Source organism: Musca vetustissima, unplaced genomic scaffold, assembly GCF_032173495.1.
Source record: "Musca vetustissima isolate MV318-11 ecotype Yass unplaced genomic scaffold, APGP_CSIRO_Mvet_v1 utg52412, whole genome shotgun sequence".
Lineage (NCBI taxonomy): Eukaryota > Metazoa > Arthropoda > Insecta > Diptera > Muscidae > Musca > Musca vetustissima.
Genome location: NW_026874930.1, coordinates 30,329 through 46,359, shown reverse-complemented (window position 1 = coordinate 46,359; position 16,031 = coordinate 30,329). Strand labels below are relative to the sequence as shown.

General features: G+C 34.4%; 6 protein-coding genes across 6 annotated transcripts; 3 read left to right on the top strand and 3 right to left on the bottom strand.

Moving 5' to 3' along the window:
• Positions 1-2,428: 2,428 nt before the first annotated feature.
• LOC133337421 (DNA replication licensing factor Mcm7) lies at positions 2,429-5,081 on the top strand. The gene is made up of 5 exons (XM_061545646.1): positions 2,429-2,459; positions 2,525-2,894; positions 2,983-3,484; positions 3,716-4,773; positions 4,834-5,081. The coding sequence occupies exons 1-5, from the start codon at positions 2,429-2,431 to the stop codon at positions 5,033-5,035; spliced, it is 2,163 nt and encodes a 720-aa protein (XP_061401630.1). The 3' UTR covers positions 5,036-5,081.
• A 141-nt stretch (positions 5,082-5,222) lies between these two features.
• On the bottom strand, positions 5,223-6,174 carry LOC133337427 (farnesol dehydrogenase). Its single transcript, XM_061545651.1, has 4 exons — positions 5,716-6,174; positions 5,528-5,653; positions 5,330-5,470; positions 5,223-5,271 (listed from the first exon to the last, which is right to left on the bottom strand). The coding sequence occupies exons 1-4, from the start codon at positions 6,166-6,168 to the stop codon at positions 5,230-5,232; spliced, it is 762 nt and encodes a 253-aa protein (XP_061401635.1). The 5' UTR covers positions 6,169-6,174; the 3' UTR covers positions 5,223-5,229.
• Positions 6,175-6,986: 812 nt separating this feature from the next.
• On the top strand, positions 6,987-9,446 carry LOC133337434 (pentatricopeptide repeat-containing protein 1, mitochondrial). Its single transcript, XM_061545657.1, has 5 exons — positions 6,987-7,347; positions 7,404-7,959; positions 8,019-8,765; positions 8,837-9,011; positions 9,084-9,446. The coding sequence occupies exons 1-5, from the start codon at positions 6,987-6,989 to the stop codon at positions 9,444-9,446; spliced, it is 2,202 nt and encodes a 733-aa protein (XP_061401641.1).
• A 69-nt stretch (positions 9,447-9,515) lies between these two features.
• Positions 9,516-10,205, bottom strand: LOC133337426 (EKC/KEOPS complex subunit TP53RK). The gene has a single exon (XM_061545650.1). The coding sequence runs from the start codon at positions 10,203-10,205 to the stop codon at positions 9,522-9,524; it is 684 nt and encodes a 227-aa protein (XP_061401634.1). The 3' UTR covers positions 9,516-9,521.
• Positions 10,206-11,603: 1,398 nt separating this feature from the next.
• On the top strand, positions 11,604-12,251 carry LOC133337423 (charged multivesicular body protein 2b-B). Its single transcript, XM_061545648.1, has one exon. It carries the CDS (start codon positions 11,604-11,606, stop codon positions 12,243-12,245), a length of 642 nt encoding a protein of 213 aa, XP_061401632.1. The 3' UTR covers positions 12,246-12,251.
• A 139-nt stretch (positions 12,252-12,390) lies between these two features.
• Positions 12,391-14,392, bottom strand: LOC133337432 (dehydrogenase/reductase SDR family member 4). The gene is made up of 4 exons (XM_061545656.1): positions 14,130-14,392; positions 13,663-14,065; positions 12,658-12,792; positions 12,391-12,592 (listed from the first exon to the last, which is right to left on the bottom strand). The coding sequence occupies exons 1-4, from the start codon at positions 14,390-14,392 to the stop codon at positions 12,422-12,424; spliced, it is 972 nt and encodes a 323-aa protein (XP_061401640.1). The 3' UTR covers positions 12,391-12,421.
• Between the last annotated feature and the right edge of the window lie 1,639 nt (positions 14,393-16,031).

Here is a 16,031-nt window from a genome sequence, read left to right as displayed (position 1 = left end):
ATGGCCGAGTATCCCACAAATAGCTATGGCACTTTATGGCATACAAAAAATAAGAAAATTTCAAGGATTTTTTCTCTTTTACTTGTATCTTCGTTTAACTATATCTCACTTGTCATTTCATCATTCTCTTTTTGTTTCTTATTTATTTTATGTTATTTTTTTCCTTCTGGAATAATTTTTTCTTTTTAAGTTATTAATTCTTCTTATTGCACATACAAACGGTCGCTCCACCAACGAATGTGGTGGCTTTTCTTTCAAGGTTTGACACCAAAAAAATCACCCAACACAAAATAAGCACAATGAATTATCGTCGTCGTCGAAGTTGTTGTTGCTGTTGTATTGTCACGGAAGATGGATACAAGCCCAAACCGACACCCGCATCAATCGAGATTTGTCTGAGCCGAGGATGCGATGCTATTTTATTTCTTTCATATCTCATTCGCACATATCTTGTATGTATTTTTTATTTCTTGTTTGTCGTTTTTTACTGTGTCAATGCACACAAAAAATCGAAAATTGTTTGCACTATCCACCCCAATAGGATTTTATCTTTTATATTTTCCGATATAATATTTTTTCGATTTAGTTGAATTTTTATTTTTGCAAAATTTTTTGTTTGGGCGTATTTGATTTATATACATATGTATATAATTTTTTTAAACAAATCGGTCAATATTTAATTCGCGCATTAGTCCAAACAATTAGAGCGCGTTCAACCGACTTGTCGACTTCGACTACTCACGCATTTGCAAACTGTCAGAATAGGGATGCAGAGGTCGATCTTTGTCTAGTTGCCAAACGATAAGAGACTAATCGGTCGTTTGTCTCGTTTGAAAGGGTTGCCAATATTACAATATTCGTAATATCGTGTTCACATTGAATAGTTTGATTCATATGAAATATTGTTCGATTTTTCTTCATAAATTTCAAAAGTTTTTGTGACCGGAAAAATACAATTTCATAAAAAAATAAAATACTCAACAAAAAATCATTATCGAAAAACTTTTTGGATAACTTTCATGGCATAATTATACAAAGTAGTCTCAGGCAGTCATATGTTTCCAATTTTTTCATAAATTTTCCATTGACAACATTCAGTTTTCAAAATTTAAATTAAAAAATCATCCTTCGCAAATCATGTGTTCAGTGGCAAAAATTGCTAAATCATTTGTATTTGTATATATTTTAAAGTTCCCTGCCTCAAAAACTTATAAATATATAAGTTGTAACAACCATGCTTAAATCTTGAGAGCAATGTAATCATACAAGGACAGCTCGAGGTGAATAACAAAAAAAAAAAAAAAAACAACTATGAACGAGTGGCTTCTTCTGCCAAAAAAAAAAACAATCACAACAAATGTTTGTGTTTATTTGACATTTTTTCAACAAAAAAACTAAAAACGCGAAAAATGAATGAAAGGTTATGGTTTCTTCCCAAAATCCAGTACGGAATACCATCAAATGTTTGTTTCATCCATAACAAAGTAATTACTTCCAGACGAACTTGTTAGAAACATAATTTTCATTTCAATTGAATTTGAATATATTCAAGTTTATTTTGAATGTATTTGACATAGTATTCAAAACAATACACACACATACACAAAATATGTATTTTGGGACAAAAATCGATTTTTTTAATAGTGATTGAAGAGTTTGCCATACACTAGTCAATCTCACATGTACACAAAGGGGTTCATCGGCATGACGGCATGATTTATAGTGTATGGGGCCATTAACATTTTATGGAATTTATTTTTCATTTAATTTGAAATCGATATATAAATTCCATATTAAAAAGGGTTCCCATTATTAATTTCTCAAATGAGACTACCTTGTATAGTTATGCCATTTGTTCAGCTTTATGGCCCCCACACACTATACTGCCGTACAGCTACTGCCGATGAACCCCTGTGTACATGTGTGATTGAAGATGTTTTACAGCGTATATGGTAAGTATATATTATATTTCATCATGTTTTGAAAAAAATACACTTTAAATAGATGATGGTTTAAAGATTGTCACATAAATACGTGAGAAGCTAAACACACTAAAAAACATTCATTTGTTTTTCTTGAACAATATTTTTATAAATATAATTTTAAATAAACTAACATATAAACTATATATAATTATATGATCACTCCACATCTCCATAAATACAACCCTGTTTATTTATGAAAATATGGCAACTCCGTTGATTGTTTTGGTTTTTGCGCGCCAATAACGCGTCGTTTCGGTGGTAAACAGCGTTGCAGCCAAGGCAGCTGCACAATTTTTTGCCTTTTCCAGTTTTTGGTGTGAAATAAAAATTATTTAAACGCTAGCAGCGCAGCAGTAAACAACAGCTACAATTTAAACAAACCTTCATTACAGTGTTCAATTATAATTCGGTTTTAAGTGTTAACTATTAAATAAAGCAATATAATGGCCAGACGTGACTATGCCCAAGACAAAGGTAAATTGTGGTGACCGAGAAATTTTTGGCAAATGTTTTTAATATCTTTTGTTTACTGATTTTAGAGGCCATCAAGGCTTTCCTCGGTGAATTTTGCAAACAGGATGACGAGGGCAAAAAGGATTTCGTGTATGCCCAACAATTGGTGAAAATAGCACATCGCGAACAAGTTTTGTTGACCATAGACTTGGATCATCTGGCGGAATTTAATGAAGGTTTGGCTGAGGCTGTTGTAAGCAATAGCAGACGCTATGCTAACCTTTTCAGTGATGTTGTTGCGGAAATGTTGCCCAACTTTAAGGAGCGTGAAATACATGCAAAAGATGCTTTGGATGTATACATAGAACATCGTTTGTTAATGGAATCGCGTACACGCAATCAAATGGAACAACATGATCAACGGAATCATTTCCCGCCAGAGTTAATGAAGAGATTGTGAGTTCTTTAAAAAAATTTTCGTAATTCATATTTTCTTGTACTAAATCTAATTATCTTTCTTTTACTAAATCTTTTAATATTGCAGTGAAGTTGGTTTCAAGCCTCAATCCAATGTAAAGGCCCATTCGATTCGTGAAATTAAAGCTGAACATATTGGTAAATTGGTTACAGTGCGTGGTATAGTTACGCGTTGTACAGAAGTTAAACCGATGATGGTTGTTGCCACATATACTTGCGATCGCTGTGGTTCGGAAACATATCAACCCGTCAATTCATTGTCGTTTACGCCTATAAGCGATTGTCCTTCGGATGATTGTCGTGTAAACAAAGCCGGTGGTCGGCTTTATTTACAAACGCGTGGTTCGAAATTTGTAAAATTCCAGGAAATTAAGATCCAGGAACACAGCGATCAAGTTCCCGTCGGTCATATTCCACGAACAATGACTATTATGTGCCGCGGAGAGGTTACTCGTATGGCACAGCCAGGTGATCACGTTTTAATATCTGGTACTTTCTTGCCGTTAATGCGTACCGGTTTCCAGCAAGTTATACAGGGACTTTTATCGGAGACCTTTTTGCAGGCTTATGTAAGTACATATTGGTATTTAATAAATGGTTGAAAAAAGACTCCAAGGTCATACACAGACATTTTTCAAAATGACGTTGTGATAAAAGAGGAAGGAATGAAGTATATTTCATGTTTGTTCTACATTTGTTACAAATGCTTCCATGAAAATTAAATACGACCATCGAATTCATCCTCATAAAATCAAATCAATTATATAATTAAATAATAAAAACCCTATTATTTTTTTCAGCGCATCGTTTGCATCAACAAAAACGACGAAATATCTGACAAAGATTCCGAATTGACTCCTGAAGAGTTGAACGAATTGGCCCAGGATGATTTCTATGAGCGGCTGGCTACAAGTTTGGCGCCAGAAATCTATGGTCATTTGGACGTCAAGAAAGCCTTATTGCTTCTTTTGGTTGGCGGTGTCGACAAACGACCAGACGGAATGAAAATCAGAGGCAACATTAATATTTGCCTAATGGGTGATCCTGGTGTAGCCAAGTCACAGTTGTTGGGCTACATAAGTCGTTTAGCTATTCGATCCCAATACACCACTGGCAGAGGTTCATCTGGTGTTGGTTTGACTGCAGCTGTTATGAAAGATCCCTTAACCGGTGAAATGACTTTGGAAGGTGGTGCACTGGTCTTGGCTGATCAAGGTGTTTGTTGCATTGATGAATTTGATAAAATGGCTGAAGCTGATCGTACTGCAATTCACGAAGTCATGGAACAACAGACCATATCAATTGCTAAAGCTGGTATTATGACAACACTTAATGCTAGAGTCTCAATTTTAGCAGCAGCCAATCCTGCATTTGGTCGTTACAATCCCCGTCGTACAGTTGAACAAAATATCCAACTGCCAGCAGCTTTACTGTCACGTTTTGATCTATTATGGCTTATACAGGATAAACCAGATCGTGATAATGATTTACGTTTGGCTAAGCATATCACTTATGTGCACAGTCATTCGAAACAACCGCCCACTCGTGTAAAGGCATTGGACATGAATCTTATGCGTCGTTATATCAATTTGTGCAAACGCAAAAACCCCACCATTCCGGATGAGTTGACAGATTACATTGTAGGAGCCTATGTTGAGCTCAGACGCGAAGCTCGCACTCAGAAAGATATGACTTTCACATCGGCTCGTAATCTTTTGGGTATATTACGTTTATCGACAGCATTGGCACGTTTGCGTTTATCCGATAAGGTAGAAAAAGACGATGTTGCTGAGGCATTACGTTTGTTGGAAATGTCGAAAGATTCACTCAATCAAATACATGAACACCAAAAGGGACAGTAAGTTATAAAAACATTTTATGCATAAGAAAGATTATAATTGATGTTTTTATTTTTTAGCGTTCCCAACACCTCCGATAAAATCTTTGCTGTTGTTCGTGAGTTGGCTGGCAGTAACAATACCGTTAAAATTGCTGATGTTATGGATCGTTGCACAACCAAAGGTTTTAAACCCGATCAAGTGGACAAATGCATTGAAGATTACGAAGAACTTAATGTTTGGCAGGTCAATATGGCTCGTACGAAAATCACGTTTATGTAAATGCCAAATTGTCTATTTGGAGTGTGGTTCTACTCACTCGAATATTTGTTCTTAAAAATGTATCTAGATTTAAGTGATTGTTTTGAAGCGTATATTTTCTTTTAATAAAATCAAACGATTTGATAACCATAAGTCAATTATAATTATTTTTATTCAGTAGTCTTTGATTATTACAAGATTATTCAGGTTTGTAATTAGAATTTTTCTCCCATGGGTTTGATGGTAATGTTATGGACCTAAAGTAAAAAGGTGATTCTATACAAATATTCATTTTAAACAACTCGATATAAATACCTGCACATTTGGAGGGGTTTCCAATGCCCATAACACAGCATCAGCAACTTCTTCTGACTTTAACATTGGCATAAACTGTTTAACCACTGTTTGAATTTCAGTTGGCAGAATATCTGTGTTAACTATACCAGGGCTAATGGTCTATGAATGGAAAGATAATGGGTACATTTTTTAAATGAATGTGTATTGTATACTTACAGTTATCCGTACTTGGGTTTTACGCCTTTGAAATTCCTGGCGATAAATTTCATTCATTGCTCTGAGAGCAAATTTAGTAGCGGGATAAACATTTAATGACGGCAAATCGGGTCCCAAATTCGGAACCTAAATGTTTTTAGCATTTACAAACTATAGAAATTGAATTTGGAATATGTGTACCAAATTACCTGCATTCCAGCAACACTATTAACAATTATAATGTGTCCATTGCCTTGCTTTTGAGTTCTCATGGAATGAAAGGCTTCTCGTGTACAAAACACCGTTCCCAATAAATTAGTATCAATGGTATCACGTATTTGTTCGGTATTATTGCGATCGGATAAAAGTGCAGTTGCTATAATTCCAGCATTGTTAACAAGAACATCACATCCGCCCAATTCATTTTGTATCCATTCAAAAGTTCGGCTTACGTCTTCCTCCTTGGTTACATCACAATGACGAGCGTGTAGATTTTTCTGAATTGTGGTAGGAAGTTCATTTTTAAGTTTTTCTATACGTTCCTGTCGTCGAGCTAATCCAACAACAATCATACCCGCTGAAGCCAATGCTTTACAGCAGGCTGCGCCAATTCCAGCACTAGCACCGCTAACAACTGCTACCTTGTTGCACCAACGTTCCATATCAAAATACTGGCAAATGAATAATGAGTATAGCTAGTGAAGCTATCGAAGAAACCATAGAAATGTTTAGACAAGAGAAAAAGGTGGATAAATGTAGGGCAAATGAGTACACCTTACAATTGGTATCGTTAGAATTATGAATAGAGAGGCAATACATTTATATGTATGTCAACATATAGTGGTGACATCACAGCATGTCCATTGGAAAATAAACACGTAAAGCATAGAAGTTTTATTGGGGACTCACAGAAATTAGAATCTAGAACTGCACAAGTGGAGCGGTCACTCGGGTTTTACACACGTTCCAACATTTCGTTAACATCTTTTTTCTTGACATCCTACATTGTGTTTTCCTCGAGAGTGACTTAACCGTTGCTCTGTTAATCTGGTTCCGTATGTTTTATCATCTTCTTGATGTTGTTCGAGAGTGAGTTAATCGATGCTCAATATTGAATTTCATATGGGAAGGAAAGTACGACTTCGGAGATACAAAATCGGAGCTAGTGTTCTTTCATAATTGTATGTTTAATTTTTTGGTAAAAAAACTATACCCCATTGGACATGTCGCAAAATTATTGGTTTGCCCTCGTATCTCTTTTAATTTTAAAATAAAAATTCTGTTTTTTTCAATAGCCCAGTGTGATATAAAGTGATACCTACCAAATACGACACTGTAGTTGTTTACAAATACCAATCATATGTTCGAGTCAAAATGTGTTGCTAGAAATACATCGTAATTCCACAGATTTTCCGGCATTGATTGAAATTAAAATTAGTAAAGTGAATTATCAATTAAAACCAACAAAACTCAGCAGAATATGTTTTGCAGAATATTGGCATACACTGCTGCTAGAAATTTGTATAAGTTTCCCGGACAAATTTTCGTGACGCAACAACATGCGGTAGCCGCTAGGGTAAATGCATCCTCCTATGGTGTACGACTTTTGCACGTTAAGGTCTACGATAAAGATTTGGAGGTACAAAGAGAAGCAAATCGTAGAAGACAACATTTAGAGGAACCTAATGAAAAGTTCGAAACTTTCGCAGAGAATGCTACACAATCAGAATTAAAATTTGCAAAATCTCACCAAAGTTCATCCACGATAGATGACAAAGAAATTGCCATTGATCCAGATGTATTTGGAAATGCACCAAAGGAGCCATTGCCAGAAGATGAAGGTATGTTGCCACTGCGTACAAGGAGACAGTTGTTTGAATGTTTATTTTCTTTTTAGGTGACAAAGCCGAGGAGGAGTATATTAGCCGACCAACAAGACGATCTAAGAAGCTGCGAACCAAAGAATATGCCGCTATGATAAAGGAACATTTAAAAAATCATCGCGTCAAGGATGCCTTGGAAGTTCTAGAGGTTCGAATGCTTAAAGAGGACCGTGTAAAGCCTGAAAATTATATTTATAATTTACTTATAAGTGGTTGTGCCAAGGCAGGTTACACCAGAAAAGCCTTTCAACTTTATACCAAAATGCGTCAACGTGGTTTGAAAGTAAAAGAGAGTACCTATACGTCTCTCTTTAATGCCTGTGCTAATGCTCCTTCCCGCCTCGATGGGCTGACAACAGCAAACCGGTTACGGGAGAAGCTTTTGGAAAAGGGGTACGAACCAAATGTCAAGAATTATAATGCCATGTTGAAGGCATTTGGTCGATGGGGAGATATAGAAACGGTATACCTATTGGCTGATGAAATGGTGGACAAAAAACTGGAGATGAATGGCGAAACATACAATTTCCTGTTGCAAGCATGTGCCAGTGATACAAAAATGGGATTTCGGTAAGATTCATCTACCAATTTCTATATATGTACCTCTAATTTACTTTATATATGTTTAGGCACTGTCTTCTGACATGGCACAAAATGTTACGAAAAGGTATCCAACCGGATTATTATTCATTTAATGCTGTATTGCGTTGCGCACGAGACTGTGGATTTGGTGAATTGGATTCCATGGAAGAGGCATTGAAGGGAATTTTGGAAGGAAGCCAACAACCTATTAAAATATCTTCTTCTACGACACATGCACCCCAATTAGAAAGTGGTGATTGTTCTCAAAATAATGCCAAATCAACTCCAAATGATTTGGTTAATGAAAACATTGCTCCCAGAACATTACAAATTCAAACAGAAGCTACATCTTTGGAATTACCAAATTTGTTAGCTCCACAACCACATTTGGGCAGTATGGTTTCGTTGGCCGAAGTGCAAAAACCGCACGAAAGATTTCTCCTTTTGGGTGGTCTACAAGGTTTTCTCGAACTGATGAAGTCGTATCATATAACACCGGATATTGAAACATTCACCACCATGTTGGAAGTAATACCGCCCACAAATACCGCAGAAAAACAATTGCTGACCTATATACGAAAAATTGGCCTTAAGGCAGATATTGATTTCTTTAATATATTGATTAAGAAGAGGGCAATGCGTTTCGATTACGAAGGTGGAAAAGAGGTATTATCAATGATTCGTACTGCTGGACTATATCCTGATATTGTTACCTATGGAGTGTTGGCATTGGGTTGTACCACAGTCGAAAGTTCAAGGGAATTGTTACAGAAAATGCAACAAAACAATATTAGGTTTGTATTGATTAATCAATGAAGAATGATATATGTATATATTTTTAACACATGTTATTTACACAATTCAGAATGAATATGCAAATTTTGGGTGCTATGCTACGCCAAGGCTGTGCCAAAAAAGATTTTTCTTATATTTGTGAAATTATACAAATAAGTTTGGATGAGAACATAAAGCCGAACGATATATTCCTTAGACATTTACATAAATTCCATTTGGATTGTGCACGGGCCATTGATGCAAGAGTAAGTTTTTAATCAATTTTTTTATGTAATGTTATACTTAAACGATATATATGTATTTTTTTCTTTTAATAGCACCCTACCACAAAAACCCAACTCTATAAAAAAAGCCACAAGAAATTCTGTGATAAATATCGTCTTTACCTTGAAGAACATAGTTTGGCCAATCTAAAACTAGACGATCAAATAAAGAAAATAAGAGAACGCCCTTATGAACACTATAAAGAAACTCCTGTCGATGGTATGGAGCCTTTGAAGAATGAAAAATTGGCTAGCAAACAAAAATTGCGTAAATATATAAAGAAAATAAAAATACAACACCTTAAAGGCGACGAAGATGATACCCCACAACTAGAAAGTGTGCAAGAGGATTCCACGCAAAAATCTATTGATAAGCCCAAAGTAACGAATGTAAATAACCCCTTCAGAGTAACATAGATTAATAACAAAGACGTTATTTATTGTTAAACAAAGTAATACGATTTCTTTTTTTACTATATATAAAAATAAATCTTAGCCAATCATTGTCCGCTTACGACCTCTGGCACGAACTTCTTCAAATTTGGCAACAACAGACTGTTCATCTTTTCCACATTCTTTTCGGTAGGCCTGAAGTATCTGTTCAAATAGATAGGGCTGTTCGCTGTGTGTACTAAGCAGTGCCCTTTCCAGTACATACAAATCGACACCTTTGTCCTCTGTACCTTGATTATAATGGCTAAGGCCAAAATCTATGAACACAATATCATATGAATCAAAGTTGTCCGAACCATCCTTAGGATTGATGAGAATATTTGAGGTTGTCAAATCACCATGAATAATATTATTGGCGTGCATTTTACCAATAATGCTACCAATCGATGAACACAAAGTTTTTAAGATTTCCTCAACATTGACATCCTTTTTCACGACATTATGTATATATTGCTTAGCTGTGATTGCTTTGTCAAAGTACTCCATGTACAGTTTACGTTCTCCCAAATCCATATGAAGGATTCGAGGTGCTAGAATTCCCGCTGTTTGGCATCTTGTTGCCGCCTTGGTTTCAGCTTTCATGCGTTGCCTGGTGATCTGGGTATCAAGTTCATGATGACGATACTTCTTAACGAAACGTTCCTTTATAAGACATCGTTCTCCTTTGAATTCACCCAAGTATAGACGTCCTTCGGCTCCTTGTTTAAGAATTTCGGCTGGCATTTCGAATCCTTTTGTATTGTGTTGAGAAAACTGGTATGAACGTGATTTAAAAACAGCTGATTGTAACTTCAATACAAACTGGAAGCAATATTAGGTCTGTTCGAGCACCTTTTGAGCAAATAAATAATAACTACTTTCCAGAACCTGCAATGAGTGGTTTATGTTAATATTTTGCTAGATACCGAAAATTAGAAACAAATATAATTTGTATTTTCTACTATTTAAGGGATGGTAAATGAATACCAATGTTTGTTAGGGTTTGTAACTTTGCACATATATAAAAAAATAAAAAATTAATAAAGAAGAAAAATAATTTACAGAAAGTTTTTGTTATTGTTTTTTTGTCATTAAAGAAAAGCCCTAATTTTTGGCTGGCTTTTCGGGCATGATAACTTCTCATTGGAACATCGGAATCCGAAAATTTCAACGATGTTAGAAAGAGTACATATCTGGCTCTCGTATGATTATTGATTTCGCTCAAATATTACAAAAGGGCGAACGTTTGAAAAAGGTTTTTTGGAAAATCTCCTATTTCTGACCAAAAACTATGTTAAAAAATAAGGAAGATATTCTCCGATTGGATTTATCCTAGTTCATACGATAGCTATACTCTCACAGAGAAACGTGTCAAAATTTAAGTTATAGTGTCCGCCATTCGTAAAAACACTGTTTCGAGAAAAACGCGTTTATTGTTTGAGAAGCACCTCAGCCGTCGCTTGATGCTGACGCAATAAATCGGCTATATCTCGAAAAGTTGTTGAGATTTTCACTTGACATTTTATAGGGGCGTTCTTGAATTAGTGTTGGTTGGATTCAAATTAAAAAAAAAGAAAATTAAATTTTTTGAAACTGAGAATGGGCTGGGATTAAATAGTAACCAATGGGTTCTTTTGTTGAAAATAGAAACAAAACGTAAAATTTTCAATATAAATGTGAAATGTTTTAAAACATTTTATAATTTTTTTAATTTTGTTCCACGGTTTTTTAGTTCGCAAAGAGATATGGATTCGACGTATTTGGGTAATATGCTCGTAACATTTTGCCATAGTGGAGAAGTTGAATATTTTTGATAGTGTTTTTGCTAATTGAATAATTACCTTCTATGTTCCCGTAAGTAAGTAAATAAATGTTACATTTACGAATATTGTACTGTACAGTATTTAATTTATTTTACGTGTATACCTATACAATACACGACAAATTACCATTATAATATTACCTAATTGATGTACCTTATTAAATCTTCCTTTGTCGAATAGACAGAAATAGACTTATATATCTCTACACTGGATATCAGCTGATCATTGTATTTGTTTATCTGTTCTTCAATAGTGAATCATCAGGCTAAAGGCTGTCATTTGAACAAACAGTCGTAAAACATAAAGAACAATAGGAAAAATGTCGGATTTATTTAATAATCTTTTTGGTAAAAAACCCACACTAAAGGAACAACAACGAGAAAATGATCGAAACCTGAGAAAGGCTACGCGAGACATTGAGCGGGAACGGCGTAAATTGGAAGAAGAAGAAAAGAAACTTGAACAGGAAATTAAGAAGAATGCAGCACAGGGAAACAAGGATGCTTGCCGGATTTTGGCAAAACAATTGGTCGAAATTCGGAAACAAAAAGCACGAACATATGCTGCCAACAGTAAAATCACATCCATTGGCTATCAGAACAAGAATATGGGTACCAATGTGGCACTGAGCGAAGCCATGAGTACAACCGCTCAGACAATGTCCAATATGAATAAAATAATGAAACCTGAGGCCATTGCGGCCAATGTGAGAAACTTCCAGCAGGCCAATATGAAAATGGAAATGACCGATGAAATGATAAACGACACACTGGATGATATGCTCAACGAATCGGGAGATGAGGAAGAGTCCAATGCCATTGTTAATCAAGTTCTGGATGAAATTGGAATTGAAATATCTGGCAAAATGTCCAATATACCATCGACGGGATCTGCAGAATTGGAAGATCAACGTACTGATAAAGACATTGCTGCACAATTGGCTAAATTACGATCAACATAGACGCCCAGTTATTTCCACTTTTTGTTATATCTATTAATTGTATTTACGAATTAATGTATTATGTTTCTATTTTATTGCTTTAAGATATTGTTTTATTATTATAATTATTCCAAACAAATATATTAACAGACAAATTAGTTTTCCATTTTATATACAAAAAAGATTGCAACATTTTCTTACAAACGAGCAGACATACCGCCAGTGGCCAAAATAGTTTCGCCTGTAATGTAACTGGCATCATCCGACACCAAAAATGAAACAACACCAGCCATTTCTTCGGGCATACCCAAACGTCCCATGGGAATTCTCGACAATGCTTCTGCGTTAGCTGATTCGTCTTCATAAAGCTAAAGTGAGATATTCGATAATTATAAATGGGTAAATATTCGGTAATTATAATGGGTAAACTTACGGCTTTGGAGAATTTAGTCTTTATAATACCGGGAGCTAAACAGTTAACCCGAATACCTTCTGGGGCTAAATCTTTAGCAGCTGCTTTAGTCAAACCAATCAATGCCGTCTTGCTGACTGAGTATGCACCCAAGAGCTAGAAATGAAAATAAAAAATATTGATTTCCATTTGATATTTTGGGTTCTGAAATTGCTTAATTTATATACAAATGTAAATTTGTTAACAATTTTGGTTCCAATTTGATGTAAAGATCATGAAGAAAACGTTTTATATCATTGTTAGCGGTTATTTTCGAAACGATTGTCATAATTCAAACCGAAAGCGGAATATTTTTGTAAAATATATCCTCCTTCTATTATGAATCCTTGAGTGTATTTTTCGTCCTTTTTTTAACTGTGAAAAATAAATTTGTGATCCGCCAAAAATGTCGCTTATTAGAATTTTTGCATAATCAAATACAATAAATCGAGATTCGTATGATTTAATTGTCCATTTGCACTTTTACCCGACCCTTGCTCAGGAAACACTAACTCTAACTCATAACGGATTTTCAGATAAAAAAAAAATGATTTTTGTACCGGTTTTAATAAATGTCGATGCTCCGCCAATTTTGTGTATTTGTATTTATCCGCATTTTCCAACCGATGTGGCTCTAATTTGGCATTCCGAGTTTTTGGTGTTCGATATGTTCAGGGCCCTAGTTAAAATTTCATCCTGAGTTTCAAACGAAAGTTACAGTATATGTACAATATTTACGATTAAAACCGTTCAAGCAGCCAGTATTACTCATGATTTCGAAACTGTATATTCGGTACTGTATCTATTAAAATTTCGTTACTAAAAACAAAAAATAAATTTGATAATACTGTTGGCATTGAAAGAAACATCGATTGACCAGTGATTTTCAAAGTAACCTCATATTTTTGTATGGGTATTTAATTATAAATGATTATCAAAACCCCCATTGTCAGATAAGAAATAAATAATATTGATCTTTATACTTACGGCAAAAGCGTCGTATCCGGCAACGGACGAAACAAATACAATGCTGGAATTCTTTTCTTTACGCAAAAATGGCAATGCTTCTTTGGCCAATAGAAATGAAGATTTTACGTTGACATCGAAAATTTTATCCCAGACTTTTTCGTCACACTCCAAAACACCGCCGACAGCTGGATTTGTGGCAGCATTCGATACCAAGATATTAATTTTACCATATTTCTTTATGGTTTCTTCGAACAATTGTTTGCGATCTTGTGTCTCGGAGACGTGACACTTCAAGCCCAAGACATGTAAGTTTTCTTGGCGCAACTCTTCCACGGCCTTGTCCACATTTTGCTGTTTACGGCTGCTAATGACCACATCGGCACCATCTTGAGCTAAACGTTTGGCAATAGCAAATCCAATGCTAGAATTAGAATTATATTCTTTATTAACTTTCAAAAAATACATTTACGATGTAACTTTCTTACCCATCAGTTGAGGCAGTTACAATAGCAACTTTTCCCTGTAAGCGTTTCATGTTTTCACCTGTTACAGTGCTAGTCGACAAATAACGATTATTATTAGTGTTGAGACAAACGTTTGTCGTTATAGTTAGTTGTTGATTAGCAGCAGATTTGTTGTAGATACCCAACGTTGTGGGAACTTTGAACCCTCTGTTGTGATCCAACGATGACGTTGTGCTTTTGTTATATACAAGGGTTTTTGGCAACTGTTTGATAACTCGAAACATATTAATATTCAGTTATGTGTTATATGATAAAGTTAAAAACTAATAAATGCAAATATATGTTTCTGGAGTTTAAATACAAGTTTTTGTTCTTTGTTTAAATGGGAGGCTAAATGTGGGCAAAACAGCTGATACAAATAGCCGGTAAGTATTCATGTGTGGTTGATAGCATATCATTTATATAGATGGGGTCGAGCTATTTTAATAATTTTTATATCAGTCCATAGTCTGCCCCGATAATTCGATTTAATTTTTGTTTTTAAGCCAAAATATTTGGCGACAATTTAAGATTTATTTATATTTATTCACCCTTATTACGTGTCGAAGATTGGACACTGTTGTATTTATATGACAAATCAGTATTATGAAAATAGCCAAGTTTGTCGTTCAAAATTCTTTTGATAGCATAAAAAAATATAAAAATATTTTTAATATAGCATTTTAACAATATTTACTGATTAACTGCTACATTTTTATTTATTTTATTGCACTTCTCAATATTCATAAGATTGGAACATTTATATTGGGATAAGTCAAAAAAATAACCTATATATCAGACATGCTATATATATAACGTTTTGCAAAGAGTTTTTTGGAGTTGAATGTATAAAATCAAAACACACACTACATACAATTTTTGTAATTATATTTGTTTACAAAATTTTCAAAATTTCTGGCCACTGATCCTCATCAGTTTTTGCTTCTTTACAAAAAAACCTTTCATACCCAAATGTCTCTTGTAAAAAAAACGGGAGTACTTACGTTACCAGCGATACCACCTCAATGAGAAGTTTCCTTGCCTTACCGCTCGGCGGACAGTTCCCCACTAATAAATAGTTATTTTGTTTTATAAAAACAACAAACTGGGATCCAGCCTGACTATTTTGCAAAAACAAGATACAACACTACTGATTTTTTAAAGAAACATGAATTATCGCGTTTAATTATCGTGTTGAAATTACCTCATTGATAAAATTTTGGCTGAATAAATGTACTTAGCTCGATGCAATTTTACACAGAGACAGGTTTAAATATTATTCAAGGTATTTTTCATATTTGATTATAGGATTTTTTTAGTTATTTAAAGTTATACAATATACAACAGATGCCGACTATTGGCTGTTGTATATACAACATATGCCGACTATTGGCTGTTGTATATACAACAGATGCCGACTATTGGTACATGCCGACATTAGGAACACTTACCCTACTAATCTTTGAATACTCAACGCAATATCCAATGAGATGTTGGATTTATTGCTACACTGCAGTACATAGTATTGTGTATTTATCGATTTGATTGTAACGAGCAAAAGGTAACAAGACTGGTCTATAATTACTATGGAATAGAATATAGATTCAAAACACTGTTAGTAAATGTCGGTCGATATCTTTTTGTAATATGTGTCACACATATTTATTATTGACCTTTAGCCTTTTTATAGAAAATATTTATATAATATAATATTTATAAATAAATAAAATGAGTGTTTTTATACTGGAAAAGTTACATATTCAACTTAAAATGTTTAGAATTCTTAGTTCTTGTCGAAAATATAGTCATGAAAAACTAGGTAACATCTAAATCAGGATCAATAATTTATATATTAAAATATCCATTTCGTTTAAAAATTATAGT